General features: G+C 36.1%; 1 protein-coding gene across 1 annotated transcript in view; it reads left to right on the top strand.

Moving 5' to 3' along the window:
• HOMER1 (homer scaffold protein 1) overlaps positions 1-16,879 on the top strand; it is a 100,221-nt gene that overhangs the window by 30,146 nt on the left and 53,196 nt on the right. The window contains exon 5 of the mRNA XM_042781329.1: positions 5,067-5,206. Within this exon, the coding sequence (XP_042637263.1) occupies positions 5,067-5,206 (140 nt within the window). The remainder of the gene's footprint in view (positions 1-5,066; positions 5,207-16,879) is intronic.

The raw sequence follows: 16,879 nt of genomic DNA, 5'->3' as shown, positions 1-16,879 counted from the left end.
TGCTCCAGCACTAGCAGCAAAGTTCAACAAGACAGAAAATAACAAATGCTGGCAAGGATGCGGAGAGATTGGGACTCTTCTACAATGCTGGTGGGACTGTAAAGTGGTACAACCACTGTGCAAAGCAGTATGGCGATTCCTTAAAAAGTTGGAAATAGAAATTCCATTTGACCCAGCTGTTCCATTACTAGGTATATAGCCTAAAGAAGTGAGAGCCATGATAAGAACAGACATATGCACACCCATGTTCATCCCAGCACTATTTACAATAGCCAAATGATGGAAACAACCTCAGTGTCATCAACTGAGGAATGGATAACTAAACTATGGTACATACACACACTGGAATACTACACAACCCTAAAGAATAACCTAGAATCTGCAAAACACCACATAATGTGGATGAACTTGGAGGACATTATACTGAGTGAAATAAGCCAATCACAGAAGGACAAATATTGTATTAGTCTGTTATTGTAAAAGTCAAGGAAAGGTTTATCTATAGAAGGAAATTTTCTTTTTTGGTTACCATGGGTGGGAGGGGAGAGGAAGAAAGGGGAGGGAACACTGTAGATAGGTAGAGATAAGTATTGATTTGGGTGAAAAGAAGGGCAAGGTACCAAATGTGAGTGATCAGCATGGTAGCATTGAGGAAGAGGAAGACAGAGAGAGGTACATGGGAGGTACAGACAGCAAAGATGAACCTTTTTGCACATACAGTACTGTGTTGTCAGTAAAGGCAAACATGGGTATATGGGTGGATAGATGGGTGGGCAGGCTGAACTATTAGGTATGTCTGTGCAGTGGGGAGTATACTCAAGACCATGTATAGGGTTGGCAGGCAATGGTCCTATAAGTGTATATGTATGAACTGAATTCCCAGGTGTATAGTAGAGCGGACAGGGACAAGGTTGTAGTCACTTCTTAGTCACAGCCAGCTACCCAGAGGGAGTGAGTAGTTGAACTGGTGGGCTGAGGACCATAGTCACAGGAGACATCAAGCTCAATTGGCATAACATAGTACACAAAACATTGTTCTACCTTCTACTTTGGTGAGTAGCGACTGGGATCTTAAAAGCTAGCAAGCAGCCATCTAGATGCAATGATGAGTCTCTCCTCATCCAGAGCAGAAGAATGAAGAAAACCAAAGATTCATGGAAACAGTTAGTCCTAGTGACTGATACGCCATGTGATCCTCAGCCTATACGACTGTGAGACCAGAAGAACTAGATGGTGCCCAACTACCACTGTCAACCACTTGGAGGGGGATCTATGTAGGAGATCCTGGATAGAGAGGGAGAACAATGTGGAACAAAACTCAAAATCATTTGGGGGGAAAAAAAAAGGGAGGGACCAGTTTTGCTGGTCTGATAGAGCCTGATGGAACCACTGAGACTATGGCCCCTAGCTGCCCTTCAGGTCTGGAATTGAACCCACACCTGTGGCTTCCACACAAACAAAACACAAGCATATGCGTTGAAAATTTACCTGAGGTAGATACACTCCTTGGAGAGAACAATCATGGGAGAAAGAAGGGCTGCTTATGCACAGGGAGACAGCTCAGGGGGCAGGAGTGCAAGGAGGGATGGACACAGGAAAGAGGTAACTATTGGGAGGAAGTGAGAGGTAAATTGTGGTCAGTGTCACGAGACAAAGTGTATGTATGTAAATTGCTGCATAGAATGTGAATTTGCTCTGTAAATTTTCACTCAGATCACAAAAAAAAACTTGTAGTCTAATAAATATGCCACCACATGTTTTATTTTAATATTTGGCATGAAGATATAAAATGAAAATATAAAATGTTGATTTTGTATAAGAAGTATTTCAAAGAATAATAAAGTTGAACATTTAGAAAATTATATAAAATTTAAGTTAAAAAAGAACTAGGTATTTGGAATATACCAAATATTAAAAAGTTTCACAGACCTATTTTTAGCCTATAGAAAATTTCAGAAAGTTTCACAAAGTACTTCTAGTTACCTATTGAGAGGCTAGAGGGAAACTTTGTTTCATATTCATATTACGTCTTAATACTTTTGGAACTTTTTTTTCATCTTCATAAGAAAATGGTCATTTTTCTTTAAAAAAAAAAACGAGAAAACTCCATGTGTTGGGCTTTTTCATTTTAGATATAACAATAATCTGTGATAACTAAATGTCTTTAATTAAATATAGTTAACATTTAACTTTTTGGGGCAAAAGCTTACTGTATTGAGATTTTGAAATTGCTACAACTTCTCTTTTCCTCTTTCCTTTCCTTCTCATTCTTAACTGACCTCTGTGAGCAGCCTACCTTCTGTAGTTTCATTAGCATTCATAGTTTTTCTGAGACCCATGCCTCAACGCTCCTCCCCTTATTTTTCTTTTGAAATGACAGGAACGTTTACTCCCAGAATGTGGTAAGAACAAGGAATCAAACTGGTATTCCTCTTCCTCTCTCTCTTTTAATCCTACTTTCTTCCACCACCTTCTTCTCAACCAATACCAGCAAATCCTTGGGCAAATTCTTAGTTGCCAACCCTGGTTATGGGAGCTCTGGTGGCATAGTGCCTAAGGCATGTGACTGCTAACCAGAAGGCTGGTGGTTCAAACCCACCAGCCACTCCTCGAAAGGAAGGTTGGGCAATCTACTTCCGTAGTGATACTGCCTCAGAACCCCAGGTAGGTGTCGCTATGAGTGGGATCCGACTCCATAGCAGTGGGTTTGGGTTTTTTTGAACCCTTGTTATTTATGCCCTTTCACTTTAACCAATTAATTTGTTTTTATCATCATTTCCACTGAATTGGGTTTTGGCCAACTTACTATTTAGCATTTGGGGCAGTCAGCCTTGATTAAGTTTAGTTTGGCCCTTGAGAAAAATTGGCCTATTTTATTGATACCAAAGATGATAAACATCATGCTTTCTCCATGACTGCCTAAACTTTTTCTGGCTAATTGTTACAGCTTACAACTAACCTAGCTATAGTCACTTTATAGATACCATTCCCATTAACACTCACTTAGTAAGATTTGACTTTGTTGTTAAACAATTTTATGTTGTCACATTATGCTGTGAACTTTATCCATCCATTGACTATCAGTTAATGGAAACAAAGAGGGCTTAAGAGCACGATTTAATAAGAATAGAATTACTGATCAAAATAGAGATTCCACTGTTAGGTGGTGTTGAGTCAGTTTGACTCATCGAGATCCTATGTACAATAAAATGAAACACTGCCTAGTCTTTTGCCATCCTCACAATCGTAGGTATGTTTGAACCCAAGAGATTCTATGAATATTTGAAAAATGGTCAAGTGATAATGTGGAATCAAGAAAGAAGGCTTTTGATCCTTGATAGCTTGTATAATTTATAGCAGTGTTATGTTTTTGTTATGTGCCGTCGAGTCGGACCCAACTCACAGCGACCCCTCCTTGGGTTTCCGAGGCAGTATCACTATGGAAGTAGATTGCCCCATCTTCCTTCAGAGGAGTGGCTGGTGGGTTTGAACCGCCAGCCTTCTGGTTAGCAATCATGTGCCTCAGCCACTATGCTACCAGAGCTCCCAGCAGTATTATATTACTCCATTAAAATATTTAAATGTAAAATATATAACCAGAAATTCCCCCAGAAGAAAGCTAATCTCAGGATATTATTATTTTTCATGTTTTTTGAGCACTTTTCCACATGCAGACTTTTTTATATGTAATGTATATAAGTTGTCATAACCTAAATACTCCTTTATGAGGACAGTGATAGGTAGTTCAGTGGTAGAATTCTCCCTACCACACACTCTAAGACCCAAGTTCATTTCTCAGCCTGTGAACCTCAAGTGCAGACATCGTCATTCTGTCAGTAGAGTGGCTTTGATGCTGAACAGGTTTCGGTGGAGCTTCCAGACTGAGATGGACTAGGAAGAAAGGTCTGGTGATCTACTGCAAACCAGCCACTTAAAACCCTATGGATCACAGTGGTCCTTGTTCCAGTGTGCACAGGGTCGCTGTAAGTTGAGAGTCAATTTGACAGCAGCTGGTAACAACAGATACCCCGTTATATTCTCATTTCAGTGGTACACCTATTCATCTTGTTTTTATTCACAAAAATCTTGTATTGTTTCAAGTTGCTAAATTATGACCATACCTGACATACATTCCTCAGTTGGATACTTATCTTTCCATTTCCTTCTGTAATATAGATTAATATTTTAATTGTGGGTTTTTAGTGCCCAGTGCTCATATGAGGTACACCAAGCTGCCCTTTAATATTCTGGTGCTGGGACTCCCCTGGTTTACGGGTTTATCAAACGACCACCCATTCTGCTTTCTAATGTCAAATTTGAATAACCTGATGATGACAGTTGCTAGAATGAGTAAATGCCAGCTTGAGTTTCATTTTAATTTAATTTGCTTTTCAAAGGGATAAATTAAATTTACCTTGCTATACATACAGAGCTTAATTAAAGGTAGAAAGAAGATAGGAAATTTTATGAGGAAAAGTAATTCCATTATGGAAAGAAAAGCTAAAATGCGTAAACATAATTGTGTGTAATATGTTATAAAGGTGTTTCCAGTGCTTTTCTAAATAGCTCTGGAGGAATTGAAAAGTGGGGAAGATAAGAAAATTAAAACTTTCTGCCTGTTTCATTCTCCCCTTTGTCCTCCCTTCCTCATTCTCTTCTCTTTTCTCCCACATCCCTCCCCTTGTCTGCTTCTCCCTGCAAAATAAAATCACCTCTTTCTTGCATGTTTATGCCATCTTCTTTTTCTTCTGAAGTAATTCTTAGGATATCTTTTATTCTAAGCAACTAGTTGCTTGTATAAACCTAGAAGTTTTCCAGCTCTTTGAAACTACATTTCTAAATTGTTACATCTTTTTAATTATGAGTTGCTTTGCTTCAAAAAATTTTCTCTTTCAAAGCTTGTTTTTTTTTTTTAAGTTTATATTTTAAGCCTTTAACTAAATCTCTATTGAAATAGTTCACAGGCATACATTACAGTTTTGACTTTAAGATGATATTGTGTACTTCAACAAAAATATATTTTTTTTCTCCCCTATTTCCCCCCATCCCTTTTTTTCTTTAAATAGGAATCAGCAGGAGGAGACCTTCAGTCTCCTTTAACACCAGAAAGTATCAACGGAACAGATGATGAAAGAGCACCTGACGTGACTCAGAACTCAGAGCCAAGGCCTGAACCAACTCAGAATGCATTGCCATTTTCACATAGGTACAGATTCAATTCCACCATCATGATTATGTAAACTGTGTAAACATGGAAACTTACTTAGTTTCAGATAAATCTTGCAGGTTAACAACCTTTAGTGAAAAATCCAGATCAAATTTTTTTTTTTGGTACTGTTTCTGTTAATCTCGAAAAAGAAATACAGAAAAATTTCATTAATTTAGAGTTGCCTGGATGAACTGAAGTGAACATTTCTTTATATGTAGAGAAAAGGAACACTGAGCTGATTTTCAGTATAAACCTTGTTTTGGTCAAACAAGGAACTTTTTTAAAATAGACTCTCATGTGGTTTCCATTTTCATGTATGTTCCTGAAAGCTATAAGTTTATTATGTTTTTTTAAAATTAGACTTCCCATTCTCAAATTAAGCTTTACCATAATATTAGAGATGATCTTACCACATGATTTCTCTGAAGAACATAGGTTATTAGGTAACTTGTAGCACAAGCTTGGATTTATTTTGGGGGATCAAGTGACAGGAGATAAATCTTCACAGGCTTCTGAGTTTTAAAAGAATTTGATATTTAAAAAAGGTAGAATTTATCCTAAATGTGTTCTAAACCAAAGATATTAGTTATTAATATTTTTAAGTATAAAAGGGTTATGAATAAGTAGTATTACAAATGTAAAACATACCTATCATTCATCTGTCTTAAAGTCTTTTTTTTTTTTTTTTCTATTTTTAATCTTTTTTTTGGGGGAGGAAGTTTTTACTAGGTAGCATTAGTTAAAATTAAGAAAGAAATCTTCATTTGTTATGCATCTTGTTGGGGGAACCAGTTTCAAAAATGCTTAAACATCTTAAGATAGTCTCTTTTTAATGAGCATTTTTGTTTGGATGGAATTTATTGAATATTTGGGGCATAGGATTAAGTTTATTAGACCACATAAAGAATGCAATGGAGGCTTCAGAGACCTCCTGGTCACGCTTAGGAAGAAGGATGAATAAATCAAGAAGGATTTTTTTTTTTTAAGTGAATAGGAGAAAATTATTTAACTGTGAAACTATTCTGTTTTGTTGTTAAAAATGCTAATAGTTTTCCATGAAACAGTAGATAAATTGTGGAGTTGTGGATTTCATGCTTTAACTGTTAAGTATAAGCATGTTATCTGTTTATGCTATAAAGATGACAGAACACATGAAAATTTTTCATTCCACTGATCTGAAGACTATCTTCATATTGATTTGTTCAACTTGAGGTCTTTTCAGTATGCAATTATAATTAAAAAGCAGTCTTAAAGAGCAGTTTTAAAAAAGGTTCATTTGTGAGTTAAGGGAAGTTTTCCTTCATATGGGATCTCCAGTGGTGCTGCGGTTAAAGTATTGGTCGGTCTACTGACCAAAAGGTCGGTGGTTTGAATTCACCTGCCTCACCATGGAGAAAGATGAGGCAGTCTGCTTCCATGAAGATTTACAGCCTTGGGCAGTTCAACTCTGTCCTATAGGGTCGCTGTGAGTCAGAATCAACTTGATTGCAGTGGGGTTTTTTTTGTTGTTGTTGCCCTTCCTATATTAACATGTCTATTTAAATGATCCATTTGTGTTAATAACTGTAGCATTCAGAAATAACTTTTGTTTTTGAAATTTTAAAAGCTATTTCTAGTTTACTTCTTGTACCTTTAATTTTCTGAATGTTTTTTGTTGTTGAGTTACTACCTGGGATTGGTCTTTCTCTACTGATTTTCTCTGTTCTTGGGAGTCTAAAAAGAGCTATTTATTCTTACTTGAACATACTACTGGAATCTGTAGATGAACCTAGAGATACTTGACAGAGTTCTGAATGTAAAATTTAGCACTTCTGTCTTCCCCTTATAAGTTTTTAGTTATGTTAAAGGAATTACATAATCTCTTCATTTTTCTTATACTTAAAAATACTTAGCAATAAAGATTTAGAGGGCTGATTCTAAACTTGTTTTAATTTTATATTAATCAGTATTACTGGTCTGAAACTAAGATTTCCACCTAAGGTAGAAGATTATTTTACTTACATATGTTGTTGTTTGTTGTTAGGTCCTATCAAGTTGGTTCTGCCTCATAGTAACCCTATGTAAACAGAAAGAAACACCGCTTAGTCCTATGCCATCCTCACAATCATTGCTATGTTTGAGCCCATTAATTCTTGCAGCCACTTTGTCAACCTATCTCATTGAGGGTCTTATTTTTTACTGACTTTCTATTTTATCACTGCTTATGTTAATTTCCCAAACTAGCAGAGCTGGAAGGGTCCTCAGAGATGGTATATTCCAGGGTTTTCCAAACAGTGGGAAGTTTGAAGGGAACTTAGTAGGTTACTAGAGGTATTCTAAAAAATTAAATATAATAAAACCAGATAGAAAACATTAGAGTAAAACTCACATTAAGCATAGAAACTGTGTTTCTATGATACACATTTTCATTGTGTGCTGGATTACAGTGTAAAATGTCAGAGTTTGGAAGATGTGCCTTTGGCATATGAGGATACTAAATACCAAAGGTTAGGTGAGAAATCCTAGGTAACTTTAGGACTAAAGCTCAGCTCATTTGACCTAAGTTGGTGCTACTGGTGAGTTCATAGTGAATTTTAGTCAAATCCCCAACATAAGCACATTGTTGCATCAGGAAGTTGTTGGCTATTCTATCCTAGGAGACCCATGTAGATGTAGACCATATAGAGACAGAAAGAATATTAACATAAATTTTATTTAAATCTGAAACTTCCAAGTGCTTTAGCTGGATAATACCATTCTTTTTTTCTCAGGCACAGGAAGACAATTAAAATCCATGTTTTTAAGGCTTATTTAAGCTAGTTATATATATATATATGTCCTTCCTTAGTTCTTGTTTTAATAGAAAATAATAGCAAAAAAGTTTATTTGCCTATCTTTCTCTGTTCTGGTTGATCCCGTGGTATTCTTGCTGCTAAATAAGAATCTAAATAACCAGAATGTCCATGTGCTTTGAAAAGGGGGAAAAAGAATGAAAAAATAAAAATAGATACAGGGGTATAAGGAACGGTAATTGTTGTTGTTGTTATGTGCTGTCGAGTCAGCCCTGACTTATAGCGACCCCTCCTTGGGTTTCCGAGGCAGTATCACTACGGAAGTAGGATTGCCCAACCTTCCTTCCGAGGAGTGGCTGGTGGGTTTGAACCGCCAGCCTTCTGGTTAGCAGTCAAGTGCCTTAGCCACTATGCTACCAGAGAATGGTAATAGTCAAGTTAATTAAGAATTGACTGTAGGTTTAGCTACTTATTGTTGTTGTTGTTATGTGCACGACCCTTCCTTGGGTTTCCGGGGCAGTGTCACCACGGAAGTGGATTGCCCCATCTTCCTTCTGAGGAGTGGCTGGTGGGTTTGAACCACTGGCCTTCTGGTTAGCAGTCAAGTGCCTTAGGCACTAAGCTACCAGAGCTCCTATAGCTACTTATTAGTAAGCCAATTTTGTGCTGTCCATAAATTTTAGGTTTTTTACCTAAATCTTATGAATTAACTAATATACCAAGAAAGGAAGGCCCTGATAGTTTTAGTAATATACTTAACTATAGTTTTCCCTTTACTCTTTGTAAGTTTTTTTTTTAAAGCTACTACTTAGCTTTAGAGAGATTGGCAAGATTTTTTAATTTGCTTTTTGACATTTGATTATGTAAATTTTCTAATACGTATAAGAGAGGGTTCTGTCATGAACTCCCATGAATTTGTTACCCACCTTCAACAGTTATGAAAAAATGGCCAGTCTCATTTCATCTCTACCCCAACCAATCTTCCTCTATTGTTTCAAAGCAAATCCTAGATATGTCATTTCACCCATAATTTTTTTAAATCACCTTTCTACTTTTTAAAAACTTATATACTAAGGTAGTATAACTTTTTATATTCTACCTAATTTACTGGCATTATAGAGTTTTCTTGACTCATTCACTACTTTTGATTTTTAATTATATTGCTGAACTAAATTTTTAAAATACTAGGCTGCTCAAGTGCTATCGAACTGTTTATGTCCATGTTATGAACTATGCAAAAACATTCTCGTTGATTAATTTTTGTGAAGTTAATGCGTTTTTAGCATACTTAACTATTTTAATGTTTTTTAAAAGTTTAAGAATGCATAATGTAGCAAAACCACGATGATAAAATTTTTTACTTATTTCCTTGGAGAAATTATATTGTCTTATCTAAATTGCCACTCCTTTATGAAAAATAAATACTTTTAAACCTAAATGCTTATATCCTTTCAGTACTGAGCAAGTATTTGCTCTTTGGCTACTGAAGTCTTTAGGGCATCCTTTGAGTCCATAGTCTTAGATTAGCTGTATGCTAAATTAGAGTAGCTGTATGCTAATTGATTAGAATATGTAAGTGGTGAAGGTTTAGTCTCGCATGACAGGGAATTGCTGTTTGCTTCCTATCATTGGCTATATGGAATATTGGGATTTATTTGTTATTTCATACAAATAATAAGTACTAGAATTTTTTATTTTAAAGATTCAAAGCTACCTACAATTCTTAGTAAGTAGTTAATTTTGTGGTATTTCGATGCTGTGTTGGAATGTAATCTTGAAATGTAATCCTGAAAACAAAAACTTTCCTTTTTATTTTATTCATTGTAATTTTATGATTCTCAAATATGCAGTAATATATTCATAAATAAGGTGTTTTCATATTTCTGAGAGTTCAGAACAGACATATATACATTAGTAGTTTGTGAAGCTATTTTTGTACTGATCTGTTTTAGTAAGAGTTTGATTACTGGAAAATAGGTTCTTTTAAACACTGATTAGATTCTTCTTCTGCTTAGATAATGTATTCTCATGGTGCTGCTAGACTTTATGCATTTGGGGTTACTGCATGTGTCTTCTATCCTGCCACTTCGTGTGTTTCCAACAGATAGTAATTAAAGGATGTATGCAGAAACTTTACTCTCTAGTATATTAATTTTGCTTTAAATGAGTATAATTTTACCAAAACGTGTAAAGTCTGGGTGGGTCCATTTCATTTATCTTTAATAGATTAATTTCTTTATGCATTTGCAAAATTTTAGAAAGCTACTATGTTAAAAATGTATAGAAATCTCTAATAAAATTTCAAAACCTAAATTTAATTTGAAATATTACATACCCATATAAGTAAGTTATTTGTTAAAAGTTACTTCAAAGATGACAAGAAAAAAGTCAGTGATTATTCAGAGCTTTGGGGTACTTTACTCTTCACAGCTGTGTTATCTCTTTTTGTTTTCTATGGGGAGGAGGAAGCACGCTTAATAAGATTATACTTATGCTCTAAAGTTCCTAAAGGAATAATTTCTGCAGATACGTTTTATTTTGATAAAACTGTGTAAAACTGGGGCTTGATTTCACTTTATCATTGATATCATTGCAAATGAAAAATTTAAATTGTAGGATTCTTCTTGCTGCTGTAGTTCTAAGTGACTTACATATCATTCTTCTTCTGTCATAAAGTGTCAAGTATAGATTAGGTTCTTAAAAATTAGTTTTTGAGCCAAGTCAGTTTGTGAGAGATCTTAACATTTTAGAGAGGTCAGAATTTCCTTTACTATAATTGTGAATGGATAAGCATTTTCTGACAAGTAAGATTGTAATTTGGTAATATATATACAGGTCTGCATTCTCTGGGAACTGAGACGCAATTTACTTATTTTAAAATAAGATGCAATTTAAAAGGTATAGTTCAGTGACCAAAAATTGTTTCCTTCTATTAGCTTTCTAATTAGGTATACAGAATGTTCTAGCTTGAATTTTTTAAAGAACTAACATTTATTCTTTTGAAGAGTTTCCTAAAATATTAACACTTGTTAAAGCTTTTTGACAGGCATTATCTCTTAATAAATTATTCCCAAGAAGAAAACTCCCATTCTTCATGATGGAGTAAAGATGATACTAATCTGCCTTCAATACCCACCAGCCACTCCTCGGAAGGAAGGTTGGGCAATCTACTTCCGTAGTGATACTGTCTCAGAAACCCAAGGAGGGGTCGCTATGAGTCGGTTCTGACTCGATGGCACATAACAACAACCATCTGCCTTCATTAGGGAGAAGCTCACCTCCATCCCTGTATTTCAAGAACCTCCTTTCTACTTGCTATTATTATTCAGGAGAAAAAATGGTCACTTATCTATTTCTAGTTATTGTCAGCTTCTAGGGGACCTACCTGATGGCGCAATAGTTAAGCACTCACTAGCCCCTCTGTGGAAGCAAGATGTGGTAGTCTGCTTCCATAAAGATTTACAGCTTTGCAAAACCTAGAGAGCAACTACACTCTGTCCTATGTTGTTGTTGTGGTTGTGTGCCGTCGAGTTGGACCCAACTGATAGCAACCCCTCCTTGGGTTTCCGAGGCAGTATCACTACGGAAGAAGATTGCCCCATCCTTCTTCTGAGGAGTGGCTGGTGGGTTTGAACCTCCAGCCTTCTGGTTAGCAGTAAAGTGCCTTAGGCAGTATGCTACCAGAGCTCCCACTGTGCCCTATAGTGTTGCTATAAGTTGGAATTGGGTCATTGGCAACAGATTTGGTTTTTGGTTTGTTTTCAAGATGTCTAGCTGGGGGTCAGAGGTGTGGTCATTCACCATGGAGCATATTGACCCTAGATTAATTATACTGTCTCCAAGTAGTAGACATTTAAAAATTCCATTTTTCCCTGTTTCTCAGCAGCCTGTTGTTGTACAGTTGGGGAAGGGAGGTATGTGATATGGACACTTAAGGGGAAATTGCTCTTCCTTAGGATTTGCCTTTCCATCTTCTCACCAGACTAGTAAGGACCAAGATTAAGGTGTGAACATAGCTAGAGATCAAGCAAGCTACATAAAAATATGAAATTTGTGGTAGGTGTGACATTAGGGAATGGTGAAGTCTGTGATGAAGTAGAGTGTGTAAGGCTAATTTAAAGGCAGTAAATTTTTAAAAAATAAATAAGAATGAGGACATACAGAAGGATCGGGCACTAGGTGGTTACTCATCAAGTTACTAATCTTGACCTTTAGGTAAAGGGCAAAAGGAATCTTTGTGTTTATACCAAGGTAGGGATTTTAAGCAGATTCCCAGCTAGTAATATCTATAGTTTTTATTCTCACAAACTGTTGGTGGTGGTCTTTGGGAGGTATTATTTGCATATTTGGGTGCTGGGTATTTTTCTCTTTGGTGACTTATCACTCTAACATGTGCTGTTAGTTCTCTCAGACACAAAAATCTAACCATGCCACTTTCCTCCTTAAAATACTTAGTGGCATCATCTTCTCTATAGAAACAATTCTAGCTCCTTAGTAGTGCCTAAGGCACTTGACTGCTAACCAGAAAGCTGGCAGTTCAAACCCACCAGCCACTCCTCAGAAGGAAGGTTGGGCAATCTACTTCCATAGTGATACCGCCTCGGAAACCCAAGGATGGGTCACTATGGATCAGATCAGATTCGACGGCTGTGAGTTTTCTGTAGCATATATTTATGTACAAGGCAGTCCATGGTCTTCAGATAAGGCCTCCTCAGCCTCCTTATTAACTGCTTCTGCAGCAGTCATACCAAATTGTTTATCCTCCATCTACAACCAGACAGCTATGCTCTTGCTCATCTGCAAGTCTATGCATGTTGTCCTTTTTCTTTGGAATGGCAGCTCACACAAATACAAATTCTGTACTTCCTCCCACTCCTACCCTTGACTCCAACTCAGCCAACAACTGGTCAATTTCTGTTGTTAGGTACTGTCAAGTTGGTTCCAACTCACAGTAACCCTGTGTAAAACAGACTGAAACACTGCTCAGTCCTGTGCCACTCTAATTCCTATATGTCCCTTAAGCTCTGCATCACCCCCTACAGTAAGCTTTCTGGATTTATATTCTCTTGTAGTAAATCCCTATTGCCTCCAAACTGACACATGGTTAACATTAACATCTCAGTTAACCCTGAGGACAAGGACTGTGAATAAAACATGTGTATCACTGGCATAGCACATGGAAATTCAGTGAACATATGTATGAAAGAATTTTCCAGGCAGAAATTAAGTACATGATCTCAGTGCCCTTTGAATGGTGCTTCACTCAGCTAAGGTTACACCTAGACTCCACAAGTTCCTAAGATCTTGAAGCTAAATTATAAAATTGTTTATATTCTTTGAAAATGTCCATCTTGTCAAAGTTAAGATTCAAGTATGGCTGACTTAGTTCATTTTTTTTTTTCATAATTTCCTAGTTTGCCAAAAGAATTTTCATAGATAGCATGTTGATAAACAAGGTTCTTAAATTCCTAAATAAAGTGAAAGATGCTAAAGTGTATACTTTCCTAATAGAATAATTTTAAATCCTTTTCTTGAGAATAATTTTTCTCTGTATTTAAAAAGCAGTACAGAGTGGTTCAGTGATCTGTTTTTTATGAAGTTAGACAATATTTATATTCTTTATTTTTAAAACCAACTATAACTAAAATACATTTTAAAAAATACCATCTCTTATAAAAGTAAGCATGAGTACTTAATTATTTTACTCAAAGAAATGAATTGAGTTTTGAAAATTGTACTGTGTGTATTTGGCAGAAGTGAAAATTGGGGCCAACTCTTGCTTCATGGAGATAATACATTACACTCACATTTCATGTGGACATGAACTGACAATTAATTCACTAAGGTATATTGAAAGTAGTCATGCTCCAGGAACTGCCTTCCTTGTATGGTACGTAAAATTAAACAGTTGAAACCACTAAACAGTTGAAGTAAATGTACATTTTACTATATTTGTTTTCTTTCAGCTTGTCAATTTCCATTTACAGTTTAGCTTGGCAGTATAGCCAGTGTTAATTTTTATGACTCTGCCCTAAATTTAAGTATGAAAGTTTATATTAGAATTTTTGAGATAGATGGAACTTTAGCCATTACATAGTCAAACTGCTTCATTTTACAGAAGCGGCAGCAAGTCCAGAGAAGTATTCAGCATCATATTTGCTAATGGCTAGTTAGGAAGCCGAGTTTGGTTTTTTTTGGGGGAAGGGTTAGCCCAGACAGGTTCCCAGAGTTATTCATCTCTAGGGTCCATCCTGGATGAAACAGCTCTCCTTCTGTGTTATTTTTCAGTACTTATTATCCTGATTTATGTTTTTAAATTGTTGTTCAACACATGTTTACTATCACTTACTAAACATAAACTCCCCTACCAGATTCTGAGATTCTGGACCATGCCTCATTGACTTGCATTTTTCAGTATCCTATAAGTGTTCTAGTCATTTTAAATGTGTAATAGGTAAAGAATAAATTTGTTGAGTGAATAAATGCATTTACTGTTACTGAGGTGACAGAAGGGACTAAATAAGGTGGTACAATTTGACCATGAGCAGCAGAGCATCATGTATACCGGGCAGGGCCAACAAAGATACCAGTATGAAGAATAATTAATTTACTGTCTTAATTCTGTCAAGACTACTTAGCTATTAATATTCCCATAAATATTTTTAATAACAGCTTTATTGAGTTATAATTTATATACCATATAATGCACCAATTTAAAGTATATAATTCAGTGCTTTTAGTATATTCAAATTGTACGACTATCACTATAATCAGTTTTAGAGCATTTTCATCACTTAACAAAAAAATCCCTTACCCATTAATAGTCACTTTCCTTTTCTCCCAACACATCCTCTCTCCCAGCACTAAGCCACCACTACTAATCTACTTTCTGTCTCTATAGATTGGCCTGTACTGGGCATTCCATACAAATGAAATGATAAAATGTGGAAAGTTTTGTGACTAGCTTCTTTCACTTAGCATAATGTTTTCAAGATTTATCTGTATTGTAGAATATATCAGTACTTAATTTCTTTTTATGGCCAAATAATATTCCATTGTGTATATATACCACATTTTATTTATTCATTCATCAGTTGATGAGCATTTAGGTTGTTCTGTTGTTGGAAAGTCCAACCATTATTATGAATCATGTTGTTATGAACACTCAAGTATGAGTTTTTGTGTGAACACACATTTTCATTTTTCCTGGTTATATACATAGTTGTGGAATTCATGGGTCATGTGTTAAATCTACATTTAACCTTTTGAGGAACTGACAGATTGTTTTGCAGACTAGCTGTATCATTTTATGTTCCCACCAGCAGTTTGTGAGAGTTCCAGTTTCTCTACATCATTGTCAACTTATTATTATCTGCCTTTCTCATCATAGCCATCCTGGTAGGTATGAAAGGCACTCTGGTGGCACTTTGGTTAAAGCATTGGGCTGCTAACCAAATGGTCAGCAGTTTGAACCCCCCTGGCACTCCCCAGGAGAAAGATGAGGCATTCTGCTTCCATAAAGATAGCCTTGGAAACTATGGGGCAGTTCTACTCCATCCTCTAGGGCCACTAAGAGTCAAAATCAATTCAGTGGCAGTGAGTTAGGTTGGGTTGGTAGGTAGAAAGTGGCACATGACTGTAGTGTTGATTTGCACTTACCACTGGCTAATGATGTTGAGCATTTTTTCATGTTCTCATTGGTCATTTGCATATCTTCTTTGGAGAAATGCCTATTCACATTCTTTGCCTATTTTTTAATTGAGCCGTTTGTCATTTCATTATTGAATTATAAGAGTTCTTTATATAGTCTGGATAAACAAGCAACAACAACAACAAAAAAAAAACCTACTACCATTGAGTCGATTCTGACTCATAATGACATGCCCACTGGATTTCTGAGGTGGTAAATCTTTAAGGAAGTAGTTTGCCCAGTCTTCCTTCCATGGAGTGGCTGGTGGCTTTGAACCACCAACCTTCTGGTTAGCAGTCAGATGCCTCGGTGGATATAAGTGTCCTGCTGGATACTTGCTATTATATTCTCCCATTTTGTGAGTTACCTTTTTATTCTTTTGTCCTTTGTAGCATTTTTTTAATTATATTTAACACTTTTTATTGTTGTTGTTACTTATATTTTTGGTGTCACATCTAAGAAACCATTGCTTAATCCAAGGTCACAAAGGTTTATGCCTATGTTTTCTTCTAAGAGTTTTATAATTTTATCTCTTACATTTGGATCTTTGATCGATTTTGAATTATTTTTTGCTTCAGGTAGCATTGTGCTTAAGGCATTTGACTGCCAATCGGAAGGCTGGTGGTTCAAACCCACCAGCTACTCCTTGGAAACCCAAGAAGGGGTCACTATGAGTCAGATCCGACTCTTTGGCAGTGAGTTTTCTTTTTTTTTTTGGTTTGATGGTATGAGATAGGGGTCTAACTTTATTCTTTTGCGTGTATTTATCCAGTTGCCCCAACATTTGTTGAAAAGACTGTTCTTTTCCCATTGAATTGTCTTGATTTTGTCAAAAATCAATTGACCATAAATGGGAGGGTTTATTTCTGAATTCCCAATTCCATTGATCTGTCTATCTTATGTTAGTGCCACACTATATTGAATACTAGAGCTTTGTAACAAGTTTTGAAATCAGGAAATGCAAGTTCCTTCAACTTTGTCCTTCCTTTTCAAGAATGTTTTGGCTATTCTGGATCCGTAAAATGTCCATATGAGTTTTAGGAGCAGCATTTCTGCAAAGAAGATAACTGAGATTCTGATAGTGGTTGCATTGTGCTAAAACGGCAAGGAGGCCACATGTTCTGACCTCCTCTAACCCTACAAGAGGAAGACAGGATTACCAGCAGTAACCCAAGGCCTATTCCTATAAGGCCAGACATGCTGCCTCCC

The sequence above is a fragment of the Orycteropus afer genome, unplaced genomic scaffold, assembly GCF_000298275.1.
Source record: "Orycteropus afer afer isolate SDZICR_OR568_19922 unplaced genomic scaffold, OryAfe1.0 scaffold00107, whole genome shotgun sequence".
Lineage (NCBI taxonomy): Eukaryota > Metazoa > Chordata > Mammalia > Tubulidentata > Orycteropodidae > Orycteropus > Orycteropus afer.
This window is presented reverse-complemented; position numbering and strand designations above follow the sequence as displayed.